Raw genomic sequence first — 24,377 nt, 5'->3', positions numbered from 1 at the left:
TATCCACAATATTCATGTGCTATCTGGGATATAATATGCAGTACCATTAAAAAATGATGTGTCAGTAAGATTTGTTTTTGGAAGTCTCGGGTTTCTTGTGCATTTGTTTGTTCAAAAATACAGTAAAAATGATAATATTGTGAAATATTATTGCAATTTAAAATAACTGTTTTCTATTTTAATATATTTTAAAAATTTCATTCAATTTATTCCTGTGATGTTAAAGCAGAATTTTCAGACTTCAGTCTCACATGATTCTTCAGAAATCATACTAATATGCTGATTTGCTGCTCAATAAACTTTTTTTTATTATTCTTATCATCAATGTTGAAAACAGTTGTGCTGTTTTAGTCTTTGGAAAACCACTGTTTTGTGTGCAGTATGCATTAGATGGTGGCTGAATGGACTGTGAGAGGTCCATATGTGTGCTGCCTGAGGCTGAGACCATCCAAGTGCCAGAGATTGATGTTGGACATGATGCTTTCTGCTCAGCATCATTTGTATGACAGTGTAGCCCTAGGTGAAGGTGGAGAATACAAGAAAATGTGGTGTACATAACTGTTTGAAGGAAGTATATCTACAGAGACACCTGTCTTTAATTTCAAATTAATGCCTGACAGCATACGCGTCTGTTTGACAGATGTTCATAGTCTGAGAACGACAAATGTTTATGTCTAGAGAAACTCAACTATTAGCACACAACTCAGCATGCACTGACTGTCAATGAGTATTACATTCACATTATGTACACTGAATCACCCCCTCGTGCTTTAGCTTTCCTGGGTGTCGATATCAGAACGCTGCGTGAAGATGCACACCAAACCCATGCAGATCATCAAGAACTGCTGCACACTGAGCTAAAATGGTGTTCTCTGTCAGCAGTATCTGCAGCATCAGAGAGCCAGCTGTCTGAAGAAATGCTTTGTGCTGTTTCCTGTGCTGTCATTTATTGTGTGGAATGTACACACAGGTATTATTGCTCACATAAATCTGTCAGTACTAAATCAGTGCTGTTGAAGCCTCGGGGCATAAAGACCGCCTCTGCATTAGAAAACCACCTGTGTAGCTCCAGACTAAACCAATACTTACTTTAATGTTCAGATGTGGATAGTGGACCAGTGTTCACATGCTGCTACGAGTTAGTAGTTTGTTTGTTTTTTTGTACCATAAAATCAAATGTATCAAATGTACCATAGTCATTTTATAGTTGTCATGTCTTTCAAAAACTGTAGCTGTTTGTATATATATATTTTTCTTTTATTACAAGGGGCTCGAGGGAAAATAAATTGTATAAATACATTTTAAATGAGATTTTCTTTTATAGAGGCTAATTTGATCATTTAATTTTATAATTAAACAGATAGATAGATAGATAGATAGATAGATATTAATCACATTAAAGACATTTACAAAAGATTTCTATTTCAAATAAACGCTGTGCTTTTGAACATTCTGTTCATCCTGAAAATAATTTATCAATGTGAAATCTTAAGCAGCGCAAATGTTTTCACAAGTTTTAACAGTGATAATAAAAAGAAATGTTTCTTAAGCATCAACTCAACATATTATAATGATTTCTGAAGGATCATGTGACACTGAAGACAGGAATAAATTACATTTTAAAATATATTCAAATATAAAATAGGTATTTAAAATTGTAGTAATATTTCACAATATTACTGTAGTTACTGTTTTTTTTTTTTACCAAATAAATAGAGAAAGCATAAGAGACTTCAAATACTTTTGAAAGTGTGTGTGTGTGTGTGTGTTTTATATACGTAATTGAATAGAGTAATATTTCTCTAGATAAAAACAATGAGAGGTTTTAAATAATTAAAAAAGGGGGTTTCATGTAAAAACAGAAATATTTCAATAGAGAATCAATAAAACCTAAAAATAAAAATACACAAAAATGTTTATGCTTATTAATTATGGTAAAATAGACCAATTATATTAGTTTTTTTTTTTTTACTTGTCACCATGGTAGTTGTGGTTAATTTCTAAATCTTCTACATTCTTTTATTTAGTAGCTGTTATTTAGAAAAAAAAAATTTCACAACAAATACTTTAATTTCCTGATCAATCTATTGATCTAACCACAATAATCAGGAGCAGTCCATGGTTTCACTACAAATCCCACAGCTCAGCTATGCTTAATATGCAAGAATGTCACAAAGAAAGATTCTACATGCCAAAAACACATTTTTGATGTCTCTTTTCAGAATCCGTTCCTAGTTAACAGTAATTTCTAATCTTATTTTCCCAAAGTGCAAAAATAGCTTCAGTTTTTGACAGATACAACTAAATACTGCACAAGTCTCAATGCTTCCCACCTCCTTTTCCTACTCCTTTTTCTGAAAGATGTTTCACAAAGCTGTCAAAACTGCATAAACCCATCCGCACTCCATGCTGCCGACAGACGCGCTAACGAGTTCAAACATGAGTTTCCAGAATCGGAGAACACAGACTTTTTATCTGTCACCTGAAGCTTTAAAAAGCTCTGACAGACTCGTGGCCGAGAACAGGCTCCCGGAAATAGACGTGACGTGCTGAGGTTTTGATTGGAACGGGACATCTCGGGGGAGATAGCCGCAAATATTTGCCAATATAATGAATGTTTTGTATGAACACAAGCTACTTTTGATAATTGGAATATAAATCTAATGGTGCGGTCTTATCGAAACCGTTTCTTTGGACACCTGGATATGAATTATCCTCGTGTGCCTGTATCCATATGGACTTGATAATTTGCAGCTTTGTCTAATTGTATCTTCTTCATAAAATTTAATCTTTTGCAAGTTTGCTCTCTGTGGTGCAGATGCCGTCATTCATCTGCTTTGTGCATGAATCATCCCTCATTAGCCCTACTGAGTATGATAACGCTCGGATGATTCAGCACAGTTCATGTATGCTGTGATAAGTCCTGAAATGGGTTTGCTTGAAGATTCCGCCTGTGTATCAAAATATAATGCAGCATGAGATTTTACCCTGAGGGGCTTTAACCTTCAGCTTCACCCTTCGTCTCATGCGGCTGTGAATATTTCAACACACAAATTATTTTTAATGCTTCCCCTCATTTTCAACAATTTAATCATTTTAAAACATCTTAACCATGAATATTATACTTTCAATTTTATTGAAATCATGTTTGTGCTTTGAAAAAATGTCTCAAGCTGTATCTAGGGACGAGAATGTTTTAGAGACGTGGTCCAGTAAGAATTCACCTTGCAAAAACATGGCAACAAATGTTCAGAATGCCTTAGCAACCAAATAGCAACACCCTTGAAATCACTCACAATAATTTAGTACCTTTTTCTTGGGCAATTACGAGAAAATGTGAAGGATTCACTGTCTTAATGTCAGTGTTTTAAATAGTCAAAAACTGACGTGCAGAAATTATTGATAATTGCATATTTTTATCTCTAGTAGTATTTAGTATTATTATAGTATCTATTAATTCAATTTAACTAACTATTATTTTTATATTTTCAGGTATGTTTTAATTCACTTTAATTGTAGTTTTAGTACTTTTGTCATTTTTATTTATATTTCTGTGTAGTTGGAAGCCTGTTTCGGTCACTAAATAAAAAATAAAAAAGGTAATCATTACTTTTTATCTCAGAATTACGTGATATAAACTCGCAATTGTGAAAAACAAAGTCAGAATTGTGAGATACAAACTTGCCATTCTGACTTATTTCCTTGCAATCCAGACTTTTTTTGACTTTAATTGTGTTTACATCTCACAATTCTGAGAAAAGTCAGAATTGTGAGATGTAAACTCACAATTAAAGTCAGAATTGCAAGTTTATATCCCATAATTCTGACTTTATAACATGCAATTTTTCACGTGATTCAGACTTTATATCTCGCAATTCTGAGAAAGAAGTCAGAATCGCAAGTTTACATCACGCGATTCTGAGAAAAAAGTCAGAATCGCAAGTTTACATCACGCGATTCTGAGAAAAAAGCCAGAATCGCAAGTTTACATCACGCGATTCTGAGAAACAAGTCAGAATCGCAAGTTTACATCACGCGATTCCTGAGAAAAAAGTCAGAATCGCAAGTTTACATCACGCCATTCTGAGAAAAAAGTCAGAATCGCAAGTTTACATCACGCGATTCTGAGGAAAAAAGTCAGTATCGCAAGTTTACATCACGCGATTCTGAGGAAACAAGTCAGAATCGCAAGTTTACATCACGCGATTCTGAGAAAAAAAGTCAGAATCGCAAGTTTACATCACGCAATTCTGAGAAAAAAGTCAGAATCGCAAGTTTACATCACACAATTCTGAGAAAAAAGTCAGAATCGCAAGTTTACGTCACGCAATTCTGAGGAAAAAAGTCAGTATCGCAAGTTTACATCACGCAATTCTGAGAAAAAAGCCAGAATCGCAAGTTTACATCACGCAATTCTGAGAAAAAAAGCCAGAATTGCGAGATGTAAACTCGAAATTGCGAGAAAATAAAAATCTGAATTGAGTTAAAAAGTCACAATTACCTTTATTCAATGGCAGAAACAAGCTTTCAGATAGCATTAATTTTTATTTCAATTATTTTATAGTCTTTTTACTTGCCAAGTCAACATTTCAAATTTTCATTTGATATTTATATTTGACCTTTGTTTCAATTATGAAAATGATTTTTAATACGCCACGGCTGTAAAAAAATAAATAAAATAAAAAAAAATGTTTTGGTCTGTTAGTTATCAGAGATGTATAGAAACATCCACAAAATCTTCGTCCAGGGCAAGTATTATTGGTATTTATACCTTGTATTCTCATGAAGATGAATCTATTCAGATTAAACCCTGCAATTTGAGACCTGATCTTGTGTTTGGAGTGTGTTCTGGACAGAGAGGTTACAGGCATTTCTTTGAAAGTGGCTTCCTGTAGATAATGTGAGATGACAGCTGTTGAATCCTCTCCCAGGGACCTCTGCTCTTAGACGCCATGGGTGAGAAAAACACAAACGTCCATATAAGGTGTCAGTTTGTTGTCATAGAAACCGGCGTCCACTGTTCAGTCGGCAAACTGAACAGTGGTGTTGAGATGGTGGAGCTGTAGGTTATGAAACAGAGCTGGTTTTAGCTGTCATGCAGCTTTTATTACTTGGTAGGAGGTTGATTTACTATTCAGTACATGATTTATTCAAGGGTTTTTCTCTACTGTTACAATTAAATGTAAATAATAAGGTGTTCTTGTGTGTCACAGAATAAAAAAGGAGGAGGGAAGGTTGATTTAGAGGGTTGGTACATATATTATAATTTCAATATTTGCAATCAACAGGGTTCCTGTGGTCACGGAATATACATCTGAAAATACCACTTGAATTAATTAAACCTTAAAGGTCATGGCTGGAAAATTCATTAATATTCTGTAATGAATAAAACTTTTTTCTAAGTTCTGTTCTGCAATAAAATACTTTTTAAACTGGTTTTACATTGCACTTGTGTAACTGCGAACATTAACAGTGAAACTTTTGAACATTGTATTTAATTGGATTTTACAGGCTTACATATTTTCATATCCTTCAAAAGAAAATATATTAAAGTTATGTTTAGATATGATAAAGGAATATTGTAAGATAACAATAAACAATATAAAAGAGAATTTAACATACCAATTAAATAAAGAAAAATAACAGGATAATGTTCATTAAATAAAATAAACCATTTTTGTTGACTGTAAAATTCATGGAAAAAAATCAGTTCATTGAAATTCATTATTTATGGAAGTTTGTTTATCTTTTTGGCTTATTTTCCCCCACAGCTCCTGTGTTCTATTTTGGCAATCAGGAGTATAACGTCGATGAGAGCGACAGCCACGTTGAAGTCCATGTGTGGAGGACAGGGACAGATCTTTCTAAAAAAGCTATGGTCACTGTGAGGTCCTGCAAAACAGACCCAGTTTCTGCTGAAGGTGTGTGATACCGTTTGATTTACCCAATAATCCATCTTTTTTCCCATCCTCAACCAGCATTGTTACTCATTTCATACAATGTGCTATCATAACAGAGGTCATTTACATATAAGATGTAGAGTTCATTTTAATTAATGGCCAGTGAAAGAAAATATAAAGCTTTTTTTTTTTTTTGGGTGGAGAAAACCTGACTTGTTTTGGAAAATATAGATGCTATAAATTTGTAAAAAAAAAATAAAAATCAATCAATCAATAAAAAAGTCCTCTTCTTTTAAAATGTTGTCTCTTCCTTTTTTTCCTCTGCAAACAAACTAGAATGGCCGATGGTATTTCATCAATGTGAGCGTTATCAGCTAGCATTATTGAATATTACGGCTAAGTCCTTGAACAAGTGACGTGTGGCATCAAAAATGCAGCTTGGAGCTCTCAGCAAAGCTGAAATAAAAAAAACTCTGTTCATCCGAGTCCTCTGTGCAGTCAACCCAAACATAAAGGGGTCATATGATGTTGCTAAAACGAACATTATTTTGTGTATTTGGTGTAATGAAATGTTTATATGGTTCAAAAAACACATTATTTTCTGTACATTATTTTTTCTCCTCAATGCAACAATACTACAGCAAGTATAAAAGTTATGTCTTCTTTCTTTGCGTGAACATTTGGGCGGCATAATGCAAATCTTCCCACATCGTGACGCAGACATGTGTGGGCGTGTTTAAACGAGGCGTTTTAGGAGGGCGTGAACCAGTCTTAACTTTTATAAAGAATATCTCTTTGGGTTTGAGACTTTAGTCTTTGCAACTTTAGGGATCTTATCTATTCATGAACAGCTTGTAACACTCCAAAGAGAAAGGAAAACTTGAAATCGCATCATATGACCCCTTTAAGCTGTAAGCTCTATACTGTACATCGATTTCTCAAACAAAACAAAAAAAGCCGAAACAGCAGTCTCTCTGAGAGAGGATTAATGGAAAGTGAGGATCCTATGCTTCTGCTGTTAAATATCGTCTGACCTCTCTCTGACCTTAGCCTTTTTTCTGTGTGTTCATCTGCTAGCGGGGGTGGACTATGTGGGAATCAGCAGAAACTTGGAGTTTGCACCGGGTGTGAGCATGCAGACGGTCTGGGTCACCATCCTGGATGACCTAGGCCAGCCTGTTCTGGAAGGGACAGAAAGATTTGAGCTTATTCTCCGGATGCCCTCCAATGGAATTCTGGGAGAGCCAGCGAAAGTCACGATCTTTATCAACGACTCCATTTCAGACTGTGAGTATTTAACATTTTTCTTACAAAATTGTGGCTGTGACACATGTATACACTGTTTCATAGACTCACCCACAGCATGAAAGACTCAATTATTACTATATTGTTTTTGTCCTTGATGTGGAGGTAGGCTGTTATATTAGAGCGTTTGGATTTGTTTGTTCTCTTTCTTCAGTGCCAAAAGTGCAGTTTAAACAGGCTGTGATGACTGCAGAGGAGAGTGAAGGTCACATCACTGCAATGGTACACCGCAGCGGAGACATCATACACAAGTCCACTGTACGCTGCTACACCCGGCAGGGCTCTGCACAGGTGGTGTTCGACTTTGACGAGAGACCCAACACTGACACGTCCATCATAACTTTCTTGCCCGGTAAATAGTCTTTTACTTGACATGGGAAGTGGAATGAACAAATGAATGAATGAACAAACGAATGAACCAACAAACGAATGAATTAATGAACAAACACATGAAATTAATGAATGAACAAATAAATTAATCAATGAATGAACAATGAACCAACAATGAACAGATTAATGAACAAACAAACAAACAATGAACAAATTAATAAATGAACGAACAAATAAATAACGGAATGCATGAATTAACAAGCAAACAAATGAAATGAATGAATAAACAAACAAAATATGAACAAATTAATTAATGAACAAACAGAGAACAAATGAATTAATCAGTGAATGAACAAATAAACCAACAATGAACAGATTAATTAACAGGGTGTCCGCGAGTCTTTAAAAAGTCTTAAGATGTCTTAAATAAAGTTTTTCTAATAAAAGGCCTTAAAAAGTCTTAAAATGTCTTGCATTCTGATTCGATGGGTCTTAAATATTTTTTCGTCACATTACCGCTAAAATGTCTCCAGTCTGACGGGCCCAGCGACTGTTTACAATTGGGCAGACCGAAGTTTTTTTTACTTGCCCGATCGGACAAATAACCTGATTAAAACTTAAGTGACAAAAAATAACCAGCGAAGCATCGAAGCGCGAGAATGATTCTTCTTATTTTATTACATTCAATGTAAACAGCGATTGATAATGGATAGTGTATTTCTGGTATCAAGATGGCGATGTTGAGGGCTCACACTGTCTCTTCAAAACAAATGAGTGTAACAATCTTTAATTTTTGGCCACCTTTTTGCGATAGAAATGCTACAGCCTCTATAATTTCTTCAACAAAAACGTGGACATCACAACCCTTACAAAAATTAACCATGGTTTTATGGTAGTAAAACTGCTTAATTTTCTTTTGCGTGATTTCTGAATGCTTGAGACTATAAAATCAATCAGGCAACTCTAGGCTATTAATAAAAGCGTAGCCATATGTAACTGTCTAGAGCTACAATTGCAATTTGTAAATAATATCATTTAATTACAATTTATTTATTTATTTACTTTTATATTTTATTAAAGTTCTATTTTGACCCCTATAGTAGGTGTTTTTTTTTACTTCCATATTTGACGGAGGGGGCACAACAACACAATTCTGCTTAGGGCAACCATTTGGCTAGCAGCGGCCCTGGTAACAGCACACATAAAGATAAGTTACTCAGTAAAAAACAAAATTCTAAATGTTTAGTTTATTCATAGCATGATATAGTTAAGTAACATACCATGACCAGGGGGCTATTTTGCTGAATAATTATGCGATTGCAAATTTTTGTTCAATAAACAAGTTGTTAAGAAATCAAGTAGTTATTAAGTTACTTACATTTTAGACACAATATTTACTGTTTTGTTCTATTTCATCAACGAAAATAGTTCCAAGCAAAGATCACAGCAGAAGTATTGCACATTTTCCAATCAACACTCGGCGGTGTTTTGTTACTGAATGATCCAGCATTTTGAACGAATCGGTTGAATAAATGACTCCGTGACTCACTCATTAAGTGACTTACCGCCACCTACTGGTGGTTTAGTATGTTTAAAAGTATGCATTTCCCCCACCAACATTTCTTATTTGTACATCCAAAAATGTATTTAAAACATTAATCTCATAACATTATTTATTGTTGTTGTAATTTTGCAGTGTAAATTATTTAATCTGACTGGTAACAGCCCTATAGTGTATATTACATTTATTGATCAATTGTAAGAATTTGACATTAAAGATTATGCTTACATTTAAAAAGGTAAAAAATAGGCCTTTATAAAGGTAAATAACAAATATGCAGATTTAAGTATGTAAAAGCTGATAGAACACTGATGAAAATATTGCTTCAGAATAAATCGTTTACACCACCAAAAATCTTGGTGATGCAGTGCTTTTGTGGGGATATTTTGAATGGAGTATTGTCTGCTGAAAGTTCACTGTATATTGTAATAATAAATAACATTTATGACAGCGATGATATTTTGTTTTCTTTTTACATTAAACACATTAAACATTACATATATGTGACCCTGGACCACAAAACCAGTTATTAGGGTCAATTTTGTGAAATTTTAAGCTTTCCAGTGATGTATGGTTTGTTAGGATAGGACAATATTTGACTGAGATACAACTATTTGAAAATCTGGAATCTGAGGGTGCAAAAAAAAATCTAAATATTGAGAAAATCGCCTTTAAAGTTGTCCAAATTAAGTTCTTAGCAATGCATATTACTAATCAAAAATTAAGTTTTGATATATTTACAGTAGGAAATTTACAAAATATCATCATGGAACATGATCTTTACTTAATATCCTAATCATTTTTGGCATAAAAGAAAAATCGATAATTTTGACCCATACAATGTATTTTTGGCTATTGCTACAAATATACCTGTGCTACTTATGACTGCTTTTGTGCTCCAGGGTCACATATGTATGTAATATAATGTGTATTTCCATCACAGGTTTAGGTCTTAAATTTCATATAAGGTGGTATTAAAAATGTCTTAAATGTAACTTGTTCAGATCTGTAGAAACCCTGATTAATGAATGAACAAACATAATGAACTAATAATAAATCAGCGAACAAATGAATGAAGTAATGCATGAATTAATGGACAAAAATATGAAATGAATGAATGAAAGAACAAACGAGAAACAAATGATCTGATAAACAAGCAAATAAATAATAAACAAATTAACGAATGAATGAACAAACGAAGCAATGATGGACAGATTAATGATTGAGTACATTAATGAACAAATTTTGTAAATAAACAAACAAATAAATAAATGAACTAACAAATAGGTGAGTGAATTAAACTTGAATTAAACGGTTAAACTTGAATTCAACCGTTTAAAAAATTACACTCTTCACCTGTATTAACCTCAAATTCAAGTAAAATATGCGAGTGATGATCCTCTAAGCTAGGATGTGGAATGGGGAAATACAACTGAATAAATGAACAATCAAACAAATGAATGGATGAATGTAAAAAAGAAATGATGAATGAGCAAATGAACATGCAAACAACTAAATGAATTAAACCTGAATTAAACGGGTAAAAATCACACACTTCACTTGATATCTGCTATTCAAGTGACATAAATATTTGTCCAAAAAGGAGGTCATGCTTTGTTTAATTGCACAATGTTGTCAGTTTCGTTTTTTAATGAATTTTTTGAATGGTGAATAAATGTTGAGGTGGGTTATATTTTCCCCAGGTGAGTCTGAAAAACCCTGTGTGCTGAAGCTGGTGGATGATTTGATTCATGAGGAGGAGGAGGAACTGAGGCTGGTTCTGGGGAGCGCGAAGAGCGACTCGCCATACGGAGCATCCATAGGCAACCAGAATGAAACGCTCATCAAGATCAAGGACAACACTGACAGTAAGAAAGAAACAAAAACATTTTTCATCTGAAATACACATTAGATGAATATTAAATAAATACCTGACATTTAGGTTCAGATTTCTAGAATTTGGGTCAAACTTCAGTAAACAGATTCTCTTTCGGCTAAGAATCTTTTAATGCACAAAACCTGTCTTCTCATCTTCCTCTCTCAGAGCCCATCATCAAGTTTGCCAAGACAAAGTTCAGTGTTAGTGAGCCAAAAGAGTCGGGGCAGATGACGTTGGTGAAGATCCCTATCCACAGGACGGGAGACGTTTCGAAAGTGTCCCTGGTGAGGGTGCACACGAAAGACGGCTCTGCCATATCTGGAGAAGACTACCATCCCATCTCCCTCGGTGAGGCTTCTGGAGGCCAGAACGGGTCATTTGCATTTTGAATATGCCGTATCTAATTATCCTTTGTAGATTGGCAGGTGGCTCCAAGCTGCTTCCACATGCATGCATTTCCTGTCTCCATCAGGTTATATAGAGTTCAGGATGCAAATGACAAATGCAATCAGGTGTGGAAGCACTTAGGAGAAGAAATGTTAGGATGTGTTTATCTTTTAGTGGATGTAATCATATATTTTGTGTGTGTGCGTGTGTGCGCAGATGTTGAGTTTAAAGCTGGTGAGATCGAGCATGTAGTGGAAGTGGAGGTTTTGTTTGATGGCGTAAGAGAGATGAGAGAGGCCTTCACTGTCCATCTGAAACCAGACGAGAACATGGTTGCTGAAATCCAGGTAATAGATGTTCCCTGTGGTACGTATCTGGAGTTTAATACACAGTTTATGTAAATTGAAAATCTGTGTCTCTCGTATTGGCAGATGACTAAAGCCATAGTGTACATTGAAGAGACCAACAGTATGGCTGATGTCACGTTCCCTTCACTGCCTCATGTTGTGTCACTGCTGCATTACGATGTTGTCAGACGAACCAAAGAAAATGCTCACCCACCCGCTGGATACCCTGTCGTCTGCGTCACGGTATGTTTGTCAGAAGAAAAAGTCAGTGAGACACATTTCCCTACTTACTTGTGACCAGCGTCATTCATATATTCATTTTAAATGCATTTTTAATGCTAATTATGTGGTCATTTTTATCAAGTTTTTAATAGGTCCTTGAAGTACAAGTGAATGAAAAAGATTATAAGATTATAATGATTTTTCAAATCTTAAGCTATAAACATGTAGTAATAGGCTTCACGGTGATTGTGCTTTTCTTAAACCATTAGGACTTAAGAAAGTGCGCAAGAAACACAACAGAACAGTGTTTAATCTTTCAAATCCTCTGTTGTTTCCTGTGATAAATGATTAAACAGAAGTCTGTTGTGTGCAGGAGTTTGTTGTGTGGAAGTACTGTGATGATATCACTGAACAATGATGGTAAAACTGTGGTAGTCTGATATGTGTACCATGGTATTCAATGATTGCCAAATTCCTCTACTATTATATTATATTATATTATATCATATCATATCATATTATATCATCATATTATATTATATTATAGTTAACATGTTATTTAAAGCCTTATGTATAATTGTAAAGGTATTCATAATGTATACTGTAATGCATTAAATCTTCGTTTTCATAAATAATAGTAACCAAAGTTAAAATGATTTATGTTTGAAGGTTTGTTTTTCATGCGCTTTAATGCATTTTATGCTTTCTAAACGTGTAACAATGAATAAGTATTATAATGATAAGTATTATAATTTATTATAACTTATTACAATTATTCATGAGATCATACAATGCCTCATACGGGGCATTACAAGGCATAATTAATACATTAAAACTACTTTTATAATTCATTATAAATAAAGGCTTTAATTAAAGAGTTATATTATATTATATTATATTATGTACACTACTTAAAAATTTGGGTTTGTCGCTTTTTTTTGCTGTTGTTGTTTTTTGAAAGTTTAAAAACATATATTAACCATTGATCAAAAATACAGTAAAAACAGTGATATTGTGAAATATTATTACACTTTATAATAAGTTTTCTATTTTAATATATTTTATAGTGTAATTTATTCCTGTGATAGCAAAGCTGAATTTTCAGCAGCCATTACTCCAGTCTTCTGTCACATGATCCTTCAGAAATCATTGTGCTGATTTATTAATATGCTGATTGGTCCTCAAAAAATTTTTTCTTCTTATTACAAATCTTTTATTTAAGTGAAAACCTTGATGTATTTTCTCACGATTCTTCGATGAATAGCAAGTTCAAAATAACAGCATTTATTTGAAACAGAAATATTTTGTAATATTAAAAATGTCTTTACTGTCACTTTTGATCATGCGTGCTTGCTGTGTAAAAGTAAAAAAAAATCTAATAATTGTACTTTTTTTTAATCGAATAGCATTTTTTATTTTAAAATGTAGTGTTTTCATTGTCAGATTTTCTCTCTTGTCCTTGTTTATTTCTCTGATTTATCCAGGCCTGCAATCCCAAATATCCCGACTATGACAAAACAGGCTCCATCTGCATTAGCGAACGCATCAACGATACACTGACTCGTTACCGATGGCTCATTAGCGCCCCCAGTGGTCCGGATGGCGTCACCAGCCCCATGAGAGAGGCTGACTTTGATACATTCTTTACTTCCTCCAAGATGATCACCCTAGACTCCATTTACTTCCAAGTGGGTTCTAGAGTGCAGTGCGCAGCCCGTGCTGTGAATTCTAACGGGGATGAGGGGCTGGAACTGAGCAGCCCCATTGTGTCTATTAGCATGGAAGAAGGTGAGCCCGAAACCATCACATTATGTGGAATCATATAAAAATGCTTTGCTTTGTATAGCAGCACTAAAGAACATTATGCTCTTCCTGAGCTGCTGGTTATAATATGCCATTTGCAATGTGGAATTAGGCTGTCAGTAGGTGGTAATATGCTTGAAGTAATGTTTCATGTCTTTGATGTTCCTGGGCAGGGATGTGCCAGCCACGTAAATTGGGCACAGTAGGTGCTGAGCCCTTTTCTGCCAAACTGCGTTATACAGGTGCTGAAGACCCTGAATATGCCAATCTCGTCAAGCTTACTGTCAGCATGCCCCACATAGACGGTGAGAGAATTATTTCCCCTCTGGCTGCCAGGTTGTTTGCTTAGTTCAGCCCCTCTGAGAGAAACCCCTCTCACATATCCCCTTGGGAAAAAAGCTGGCATTCTTGTAGGATTTATGCCATATTTGCTGTCAAAACTAAATATTATAGCTCTCTTCAAAAGCCTAAATCAAAGTCTGAATGATGCATAAACATGAAGTGCCATGTCACACATTTGCGAACAACATTTTCCATCAAAATCATGTTTGTCCTCCATCAAAATGATTTCTGGGAAAAAAATAATAAAAGGGTAAAGTATTTTAAAGTATTTTGGGGAAAAATTGTCACAAGTTTCACGCCAGAAATCTAGGCCATTTGACTAAATATGGTTACGTTAATTTTACCTTCCTAACCAATCAAAAGCTGTTTGCTTTTAAGTGTACTTTTCCATAGCGTTCCTACAATACAGTGACACTACCTTTACTGCAGGCAAAATGTGCAATTTAACTATTATAAAAATTTATATTTTATCATCATTTACTCACCCTCATGTTGTGATTTTATTTCTTCTGTGGAACACAAAGATACACTTTTGAAGATTGCCCAAAAATGGAAAGCTATAAAATGTCCATTTACAGTGTTGTTTTTTAGATTGTCCAAAAACAACACTATAAAAGTAGCCCATATAACTCGTACACTACATTCCTAAACTTCTAAAACCATATGGTAGCTTTGTGTAAGGAAAAGATGAAAATTTAAGACAATAAGTGAAAATCTTTCTGTCTGTAGTAGCTCTCAAATCAATTTGCGCTAACATTTAAGTATACTGTAGGTTCTAATCCAAATTTCTGGCATGAAATTCTAGATGGCGCAGTCCGATAGGTTTAACTCAATCTGACATAATGACATCATTATCACATGTCACAGCTGATTGGTTCTCTCCTGTATTGGTAGCCAATAAGCTCGCTACTCAACATTCAGATACTGCAGAAACCCTCCACCTTCCCCAGCTCCACCTGTATAGATCTGCTATGGGGTGATCATGTTATATGTGCAGCAGCAGTATTTCTTACATGCTCACAGCAGCATATTGTGGATGTATTGGCAGTAGCAAGTCTCTGTACTTAGCAGTAACGTAGCAGATCTATTCCGCAAAGACCAAACATATTAACATTGTAATGTACATTACCATGCCAATACCTCCGAGAGTTGTCATGACAGAAATGTGTTTCATAACTAAATTTGTGCATATGGTTTTAAAGCATAAGGAAAATAGTGCATAAAAGTCAAATTAATTACTTTTATGGTATTTTAGTTGTTTTGATTGCTGATGTTGTTAGAGAAGCACACACATTCTTCAAATTATCTCCTTTTTGTATTTTAAGTAAATAATAACATCCATTAAATATTGTCAGGTAATGCTTCTAAATCTCACAAGATTCAGGTTTTTCTTTTTCAGATTCGTATTTCAGTTCTATAGCTTATTATTAGTAGAGAGACATATTCATCTTAACCGATGCAATGAAAGTGATTTTAGTTTGTTAATTGTCATGTATTTTCTATGTGGTGTGCTCCAGGCATGCTCCCTGTGGTCTCCACTCGTGCACTGTCCAATTTTGAGCTGACTCTGAGCCCCGATGGCGCTCGCGTGGGAAACCACAGGTGCTCCAATCTGCTGGACTTTAATGAGGTGTCCACACACCATGGATTTCTAACCAAGGCCAGCCGGAATATAGAGAGCATCGGAGAGACTCTGCCGTATCAGTACAGCCCCGTCCTCAGAGGCCAGAGCACTCTACGCTTTTACAGGAACCTGAACTTGGAGGCCTGTCTGTGGGAGTTTGTGAGTTATTATGACATGTCTGAGCTGCTCACAGACTGCGGGGGAACGATCGGAACAGATGGGCAGGTGAGACGTCGCCGCCGCCGCCGCTTTTAGAATCCTCTGAATTCTAATGATTAGTGGTTCATAAATTGCAACTGTTCTTGTCCTAGAGCTAAAAGAACGCACATAAAAGAATTCACATAAATGGTCTGAGAAGACAATAGATATTCTGATTCCTCATTTATCTCAGTTATCATTTATAGTTTTAGCCAGATCATAGCAAAATTCCATTAAGATGAGTTCACATTGTAAAAGTGGCCCAAATTTGATTTTTTTTTTTCCCCTTCACATGTCGTTCACAAGATTAGGGGTCAGTTATTATTATATTAATTATTCAACAAGGAGGCATTAAAGTGACAGCAAATACATCTATAATGTTACAAAAGATTTCTATTTTAAATAAATACTGTTCTGGGTGGAAAAAAATACCATAGTTTCCACAAAAATATTAAGTAGCAGAGCTTTTTTAACATTAATAAAAATAAGAAATGTTTCTTGAGTAGCAAATCAGCATATCAGAATGATTTCTGAAGGATCATGTGACACTCAAAACTGGAGTGATGATAAGAAAAATACAATTTAAATATATTAAAATAGAAAAAAAAAGTTATGGTAAATTGACATTTTATTTCACAATATTACAATTTATACTGTATTTTTGACATTTTTTATTAAATCTAACTCAACATTTCACAGATAACTGCTTGTTTGGCTTGCCATAAAAAGAAGGAACTACACTATATTAAGTATTACACAGAATGATGCAAAATTAAAAAGTTAATTTAAAATAAATTAAAAGCTATAATGAAATCTGTATAATGCAAAGTTAAGGAACAAAATATGCCAAATTTATTTAAAGGGGTCATATGATGCGATTTCATTTTTTCCTTTCTCTTTGGAGTGTTACAAGCTCTTGGTGCATAAAGAAGATCTGTAAATTTGCAAAGACTAAAGTCTCAAATCCAAAGAGATATTCTTTATAAAAGTTAAACATTTCCGTCACACGCTTGAGGTATTCGGTCAATCACAACGCACTGGATAGCTGGCTAATCAGAGCACACCTCGCTTTTCAGACCGATTAGTTTTGTAAAAATCGACGCGTTTCAGAAGGCGGGGCATAGAGGAGAAACAATAATGTACAGTATGTGGAAAATAATGTTTTTTTTACTTTAAACCGCATAAACACATTTCATTACACCAAATACACAAAATAATGTTCTTTTTAGCAGCATCATATGACCCCTTTAAGCAGAAAATGAGAATTTGGTGTAGATTTAGCCCATAATTTCCATTACTGGCTTCATTGTATGTGTTTTGGGTACCAGTCATCTGCTGTATAGACCATGTATAGAGTGGGAAATAGCACGTTTAAACAGAACATGCAAGATAAACTTGATTAACACCTCTCCATGAACACACGTCTCCATAGGTAGGTTTCTTCTTCTGGACTTTTTCTTTGTTTTCATCTATAATTAGCACTTAGTGACAGCCATAGCTCTCTTCTGGGTTTTATTTCTGCCACACTCCTCATTGTTCTCAATAGAAGAGGAGATTGACTTTTGTATTCATTCATTTCATTTCAGAATTTGAGGTCTTGCTTTAAATGGCTGCTCCCCCCTCCTTATCTAGCGTCTAAATGTCTGAATGATCTATGTTATTACAAAAATAAGCCTTAAAGTCTGCAATAGCTCCGTAACACAAGACATGAATTCAAAACACTTCATCTAAAGGACGTGCTCGGATCCTGCTGAGGATATTGAACGGAGCCGGTTGAATATGAAAAGCCTGGATCTTCTCTCCCTCAGGATGGGAATTTGACAATGTTCATGGGGATTTTTCTCGTCTTGATTAAACCCAGTCCAGCAGGTGTTCAGAGCGGCCTCATTACTGAGGAGCACATTTTTATAGCCTGGTATTTTGATTATAATTGACTATGTAAATTAGCAAATGTTTCATTCAATCAAAACAAAATGCATCCTGGCTTATTGATGAACTTTACTTTGACTAACAGCCAGTGCTGATTAATAGCAACCTCTAGTGGAGAATTGGGCTCTTTTTTTTTATCTTAAAAATCTTTTTGCAGTATTTGTTGCTATTCATCTTCAATCTCATTTGAATGTGTTTTTGAAAGGTGCTGAACCTGGTGCAGTCATACGTGACCCTGCGAGTTCCTCTCCACGTCTCTTACGTGTTTCATTCCCCTGTGGGAGCTGGAGGCTGGCAACACTTCGATCTGCATTCTGAACTGCGGCTCACCTTTGTGTATGACACTGCCATCTTGTGGAGGGATGGAGTCGGCAGCCCTCCACATGCAGAACTGCAAGGCAAGTTGTGAATTTGAGCACAAATTTATTTATGTGTTAAAAAAAATAAATAAATCAAATAGGTGATTCCTTAATTAGGGGACATTTTATGCCCCCATAGGATGAGGAAAAATAATATAGTTTAAAAAATAATTCTAGTTTTAAAAGATAGATTGATAGCTTTAAAGTTAACACTTTACAATAAGGTTTTATTTGTTAGCATTAGTTAACTACATTAGTTAACATGGAGTAATAATGAACCATTCTTCTACAGCATTTATTAATGTTAATTTTAACATTTACTAATACATTTTTTTTAATCCAAAGTTGTATTTGTTAACATTAGCTAAAGCACTGTGAACTAACATGAACAATGAACAATAATATTTTTACTAACTAACATTAAAGGTATAGTTCACCCAAAAATGGTCATTCCAAACCCGTAAGACCTTTGTTCATTTTCAGAAAACAAATTAAGATATTTTTGATTAAAATCCAAGAGCTTTCTGACCCTGCATAGACAGCAACACAACTACCACTTTCGAGGCCCAGAAAGGTAGTAAGGACATTGTTAAAATAGTCCATGTTTACAAAAATAAAAAGAAGACTTGTTGAATAAATTCGTTATTTTGTTTCATTTGCGCACAAAATATTCTTGTAGCTTCATAAAATTAAGGTTGAACCACTGATGTCACATTGGCTATTTTAACAATGTCCTTACTACCTTTCTGGGCCTTGGATGTGGTAGTTACGTTGCTGTATGCAGGGTCAGAAAGCTCTCGGATTTCATCAAAAATATCTTAATTTGTGTTCAGAAGACGAATGAAGGTCTTGTGGGTTTGGAACGACATGAGGGTGAGTAATTAATGATAGAATTTTCATTTTGGGGTGAACTATCTCTTTAATAAAGATCAATAAATGCTTTAATCAATATATTTTAGTTGTCAATATATTCAATCAATATATTTAAAAGTACTTTTTTCCTCAATTTTAGGAGTGTTGATGTTAATTGGCCAGAATTTCTCTATTTTTGGATTCTATTTTCCCTTCTGTAATAAATGTTTAATAAAAGTTCAATCAGGGCAATCAGTGCTTTTTCTACGAATATAAAATACTGTTTTCAATACATTTGTGTTATGTGTACAATTGGTTATTTTTATTTTATATTTGGCTGTCATAGAAATGGGAAGCGATAGGAGAGCACATCTCTTGCCAAATTCCCATATTTTAGGGATACAGATGTCACATGTGGACATTTAGAGGATTACAGAACTAGTTCAGGATGTGGAAATTGGAACTTTAAGTGGGAAGACATACAATATTTAAAATGAAAAGATAATCACATTGGACATGTTTTCTCTGCAGGAGCTTTATATCCAACCAGCATGAGGATCAATGAGCAGGGGAGGCTTGTGGTGAACTTCCGCACAGAGACTCGCTTCAGGGGGTTGTTTGTAGAGGCACATTCTGGTGCGTTTTGGCATCTCTGAAATTGTATTAATTATATTAATATTAATATATACATCAACATTGTTCTTATGGAAAGATGAATTTTTAAAGATAATTTAGTTGACGAATAATTTTCGTCATAATGTTCGTCAACGACATTTTTATCACAGACGACCATGAGACGCTAACGAACCAAAACTTTTTTTGAATGACAAAAACTATGACGAAAATATATTGACATTTTCGTCAACGAATAAAAACGCGACGAAAATGTTAGGGAGGGACGATTTGGGAAGAGATTCATTCGATTTCAGAACGAATCTGCTGCGTGGTTAGGAGGTTAGATGCGTACATTTGAGCCTGCGGGACATAAGCTAACATACACTTGCTGCACATCGCATAAAACGTTCAAAAATGTCAATATGTGGGAGTAAGAGAAGAGCAGACATATAGATAAATCTGACGACGCAAGAGAGAGCTCAATTCGGTCCGGTTTTCTGAGCGCAGACACCGAAGCATACACACACAGAAAGCACGTCTCACAGCACACAAGTACTCTCTCGCGTCGCATGAACGGAGAATTACACACAAAATGATGTTGAATTGTCCGTTTTGACGAGTATTCACGTAAACACAGATGATTACGTCTTAAGTGAACGTAGTGGTTTTATTTAATTTTAACAAAGGCATGTTGTGTGTCACCGCAGTTAAATCGGTGTCTATCATGATAAAACCTTAATATCAAACCTATATAATGAGTTTGGAAATTTTGGAGAAATGCTTAATAAATGCATTACACTGTAACTAAACCCATTAGATTTTAGTCGACTAAAACTAGACTAAAACTAAAAACAATTCAGGTGACTAAAATATGACTAAAACTAAATGGCATTTTAGTCAAAAGACTATGACTAAAACTCAAAATTTGCTGTCAGCATTAACACTGTAATGAACTTTTTGCCTTATTTCCAGCAGCGAAATTGAGGGGTCAGAAGACTGCAGGTAAAATCTAACTATCATATCTCTCTTCTTAAATGGTTTATAGAACAAACGCCTTGATTTGATTAAACTAACTTGCTATCTTACCTGATTACCCAGCATCCCCTGTGAAGTCCATTGTATTGAGTGCAGACCACCCAGGCTTGACCTTCAACCTCACTCTGGTTAGGACTGAGCTGACCTACAGCCAGCCTGTCCAGCAATGGATGTTCATTTCAGACTTTGCAGTGAGTTGATGTCTCTTTCCCCACTTTGTGGTTTTAAGGTCATTTCTGTTTACTTTTTGTGATAAACAGTTCTGGCGGTGTTGAGTCACCAAATGATGGCCAATGTAAAAGCTGTGTGCTAAAGCAAAACCATTTGAGAAAAACTAATGTAAAACAATGAATGTGATGTTCAACTTGTATGCCTGTGTGTCTGTGACCTGCAGGTTCGAGATTATTCAGGCACATACACAGTGAAGCTGATCCCCTGTACAGCAGCGCTGAATGTGGAGTACACTGTTCCTCCGGTCTGCAACCCTAGAGAGCCGGTTACTTTTGATCTTGATATCCGCTTTCAGCAGGTAAACTAAAAAAAAAAAAATCTGTCATTTAAAGCAAAAGTGAAATAAATGTTCAAATTCAAGCTTTTTATTTCAAATGTTCATTCTACTTGTTGATAATAGAATTGATAATAGAAAGAAGTGTATTAAATTAGAAAAATGCAAACAGGCTCTCTTGTGTGTGTGTGTGTGTACCTGTTTTTCTATTCTGGTGGGGACTTAAACCTGAATACACACAGACTCATGGGGACTCGTGTCACGGTGGGGACCTAAATTGAGGTCCCCACGGGTAAACAAGCTAATAAATCACACAGAATTAAGTTTTAAATGCACAAAGTTTCCTGTGAGGTGTAGGTTTAGGTGTAGGGTTGGTGTAGGGCAATAGAAAATACGGTCTGTACAGTATAAAAACCATTACGCCTATGGAGAGTCCCCACAAGGATAGCTGACCAGACATGTGTGTGTGTGTGTGTGTGTGTGTGTGTGTGTTATAAATAATATATATTTTTGTATAATTTTATAATTAATCAGTTGCTTGTATATCAGAATGAAATATGTATTTGTGATATATCTTATCAGTTCAACCTGAGGCTCTTGTAAAGAAGTATTATTGTGTTTGCTTTCTGTAGGTGAGTGACCCTGTCGCGGTGGAGTTCAGTCTGAACACACAGATGTTCTTGTTGTCTAAGAAGGCGTTGTGGTTGTCAGATGGATCTATGGGCTTCGGTCAAGAGAGTGATGCGGCTTTCTCTGAGGGTACGTCTAACTGGAACACCTAACTTAATCAGTTCAAGAGGCTGTGTGATTGAATATAAGTCAAATTAACTGCCATTCTTGTGATTTACATTTCCTGTTCTGTGTTATGCTGACACTGAGCTTGTTCTCTTCAAGGTGACACAATCTATGGACGGGTGATGGTGGACCCTGTGCAGAACTTGGGTGGCTCTTTCTACTGTAACATTGAGAAGGTGTATCTGTGCACCGGCGCTGATGGATATGTTCCTAAATACAACCCCGCCAAGTCTGAGTTCGGATGCCTTGCAGACTCTCCATCCCTGCTGTACAGATTCAAAATTATTGTGAGTATGTTAGCAGTGTTGTTAGTGTTAACTAAAACTAATTGAACTAATTAAAAATGTAAATATTAAATGGAAAAACTTGAAAGCTTGGCAGCTAACTGAAGTACTAAAATTAAAACTGAAATAAATATAAATGAAAGCTAAATAGAAATATAAAAAGACAGACACAAACTAATAAAATGACAAACATAACAAAATTACTAAAATGCTCATTCGAATTATTAAATAGTATATAAAACTATAAATAATACTAAAATAACACTGTATACAAGTCTTTAAAATAAAATGCATGCACATGTTTTTATATTTGTCTTTCATTTTATAATAAATTATGCATTATACAATTTAAATAAATTATATGTTAATAATAATAATAATTGAAATGTGTTATTTTATGAAACATAATTTAAGTGGTCTGTTAAGACATTTTCAGTAACATTTGTCTGAAAAAAGTCTCATGACTCCACCTTGCCTCTAGGACAAAGCGCAGCCAGAGACTCAGGCCAAGAGTTTTGGGGACGTGAGTTTCAAGGCCCTGCTGGCTGTAGATGACCCCTCTGCCCTCTCTCTGGTGAAGCAGCCAGGATCTGACGGATTCAGACTGGATTCTACTCCTCTTTTCCAGGTCTAATCTTTTTGAAGGTTTATTAGTTATGGTACTGTAGAACTATATACAGTGTGACATCTTGTACTGGATTCCTGTCATTTACAAAGTCAACCTTGCTCAAATCCTCTATTATCCTTCTGGTCTCTAGGTGGCAGTAGGAAGGGAGTGGTTCATTCACACCATCTACACTGTGCGTTCAAAAGACAACGCCAAGCGTGGCATTGGCAAGCGAAGTGTAGAGTACCACTCAATAACATCAGGTGACCTTGTTCCAGCGGAGGCCAGAGGACGCTACAGACGGTCCAACAGAGAAGTCCCGATACTGGCGGAGGAGATTGGACCCGAGAACAACCGAGGAACGAATATCATGCACATCGCTCTGGACCGCAGCCGTCGGCGCTCTGCGTCTGGGGAGGAGCTGTTCGCAGACGGACTGTCTCCACGGGAGGTCAGTGGACGAGGTGCGGAAGAGGACGCTGTGACTGTGGCAGGAGCCGTCGTGGGACTGCTTCTCACCGTCCTCGTGGTTATAGTGTTGGCACTGATGGTTCGCTCAAGGTGGACGCCTGTGAAAAAGGCCCCAAGAGTCTCGTCCAGCCTGCAGCCTGTTATATTTAGAAGTAGCCTTGATAATGGTGACAGCTCAGAGGTCTGAAGGACTAATGGACTACTCGGAGATCCTACTGTTCTCCTTTGTCATACATGGGATCAATTTGTTTTCTTTTCTTTGTTTTAAACAAGTGCCTCTGACAGGTTTTATTTTACGGAGAACTCACGACCCAGTTCATCACCAGCCCAAAGAAATCATTTTAAATTACTTTTTATGTTGTAACTCTGAATTTTTGCTTGTCTAATAATAGATTGAGGTTTACCCAGTGTTCAGAGTTCTCAGGGGTCCCAATAGTGCCCTACCCACTTTTTTGGAAGTAGACTAGAATGTGAAAGAAAGAATTATCCTTTAAATATTAATCATTTTAATATTCTTTTATGCCAGTGGATATATTGACAGAAAAAATATCTCATTTGGTTCCATTTTAGTTATATTAAATTCCAAAATTCCAAAATGAATTTTTTTGAATCCAAAATTAAATATTAACTAGAATAATATTGGTAATAGTAATAGTAATAATAAAAGTAATAAAAACAATAAAATAAAGAAGGACCACTCATTAGAAGAAAAAAAAGTTTAAAAAATAATAATAATAACTTTTCTTGTAAGAAATAATAATAATAATAATTGAGTTTTTTTTTTCAAATAATAATAATTGATAATAATTGAGTTTTTTTTTTTTAGGTCTTTTTCACATTTTTTAAAAATTATTATTATTATTATTTAATAATCATAATTATTATTATTGTTGTTGTTACCCTAACTTTTTTTTTTTTTTACCTTTTAATTAGTTGTGAATACAATTTTTTCATAGCACATTCCATACAAAGTGTCAAAATCTCAATCTCATTGGCCCTGTCACTTTGAACACTGGGTAACACCAGA

At 35.2% G+C, this 24,377-nt stretch overlaps 1 protein-coding gene across 2 annotated transcripts in view; it reads left to right on the top strand.

Annotated features, from left to right (window-relative positions):
• The window catches only part of LOC107720635 (FRAS1-related extracellular matrix protein 2-like), a 59,068-nt gene extending 35,182 nt beyond the window's left edge, over window positions 1-23,886 (top strand). Inside the window, exons 7-25 of one of the 2 annotated variants that reach the window (XM_016528388.1) lie at window positions 5,772-5,921; window positions 6,978-7,187; window positions 7,360-7,557; window positions 10,800-10,964; window positions 11,141-11,323; window positions 11,579-11,709; window positions 11,794-11,952; window positions 13,416-13,719; window positions 13,908-14,039; window positions 15,594-15,925; window positions 18,033-18,225; window positions 19,570-19,674; window positions 20,629-20,655; window positions 20,752-20,879; window positions 21,083-21,217; window positions 21,826-21,952; window positions 22,088-22,275; window positions 22,754-22,900; window positions 23,031-23,886. In XM_016528388.1, coding sequence (XP_016383874.1) covers window positions 5,772-5,921; window positions 6,978-7,187; window positions 7,360-7,557; window positions 10,800-10,964; window positions 11,141-11,323; window positions 11,579-11,709; window positions 11,794-11,952; window positions 13,416-13,719; window positions 13,908-14,039; window positions 15,594-15,925; window positions 18,033-18,225; window positions 19,570-19,674; window positions 20,629-20,655; window positions 20,752-20,879; window positions 21,083-21,217; window positions 21,826-21,952; window positions 22,088-22,275; window positions 22,754-22,900; window positions 23,031-23,537 — 3,521 coding nt within the window. In that variant the 3' untranslated portion in view covers window positions 23,538-23,886. Of the gene's footprint in view, window positions 1-5,771; window positions 5,922-6,977; window positions 7,188-7,359; window positions 7,558-10,799; window positions 10,965-11,140; window positions 11,324-11,578; window positions 11,710-11,793; window positions 11,953-13,415; window positions 13,720-13,907; window positions 14,040-15,593; window positions 15,926-18,032; window positions 18,226-19,569; window positions 19,675-20,625; window positions 20,656-20,751; window positions 20,880-21,082; window positions 21,218-21,825; window positions 21,953-22,087; window positions 22,276-22,753; window positions 22,901-23,030 lie in introns of both variants that reach the window. The other variant, XM_016528387.1, reaches the window with a different exon arrangement.
• Window positions 23,887-24,377: the final 491 nt, after the last annotated feature.

The sequence above is a fragment of the Sinocyclocheilus rhinocerous genome, unplaced genomic scaffold (genome assembly GCF_001515625.1).
Source record: "Sinocyclocheilus rhinocerous isolate Xijiao unplaced genomic scaffold, SAMN03320098_v1.1 scaffold603, whole genome shotgun sequence".
NCBI lineage: Eukaryota > Metazoa > Chordata > Actinopteri > Cypriniformes > Cyprinidae > Sinocyclocheilus > Sinocyclocheilus rhinocerous.
This window is presented reverse-complemented; position numbering and strand designations above follow the sequence as displayed.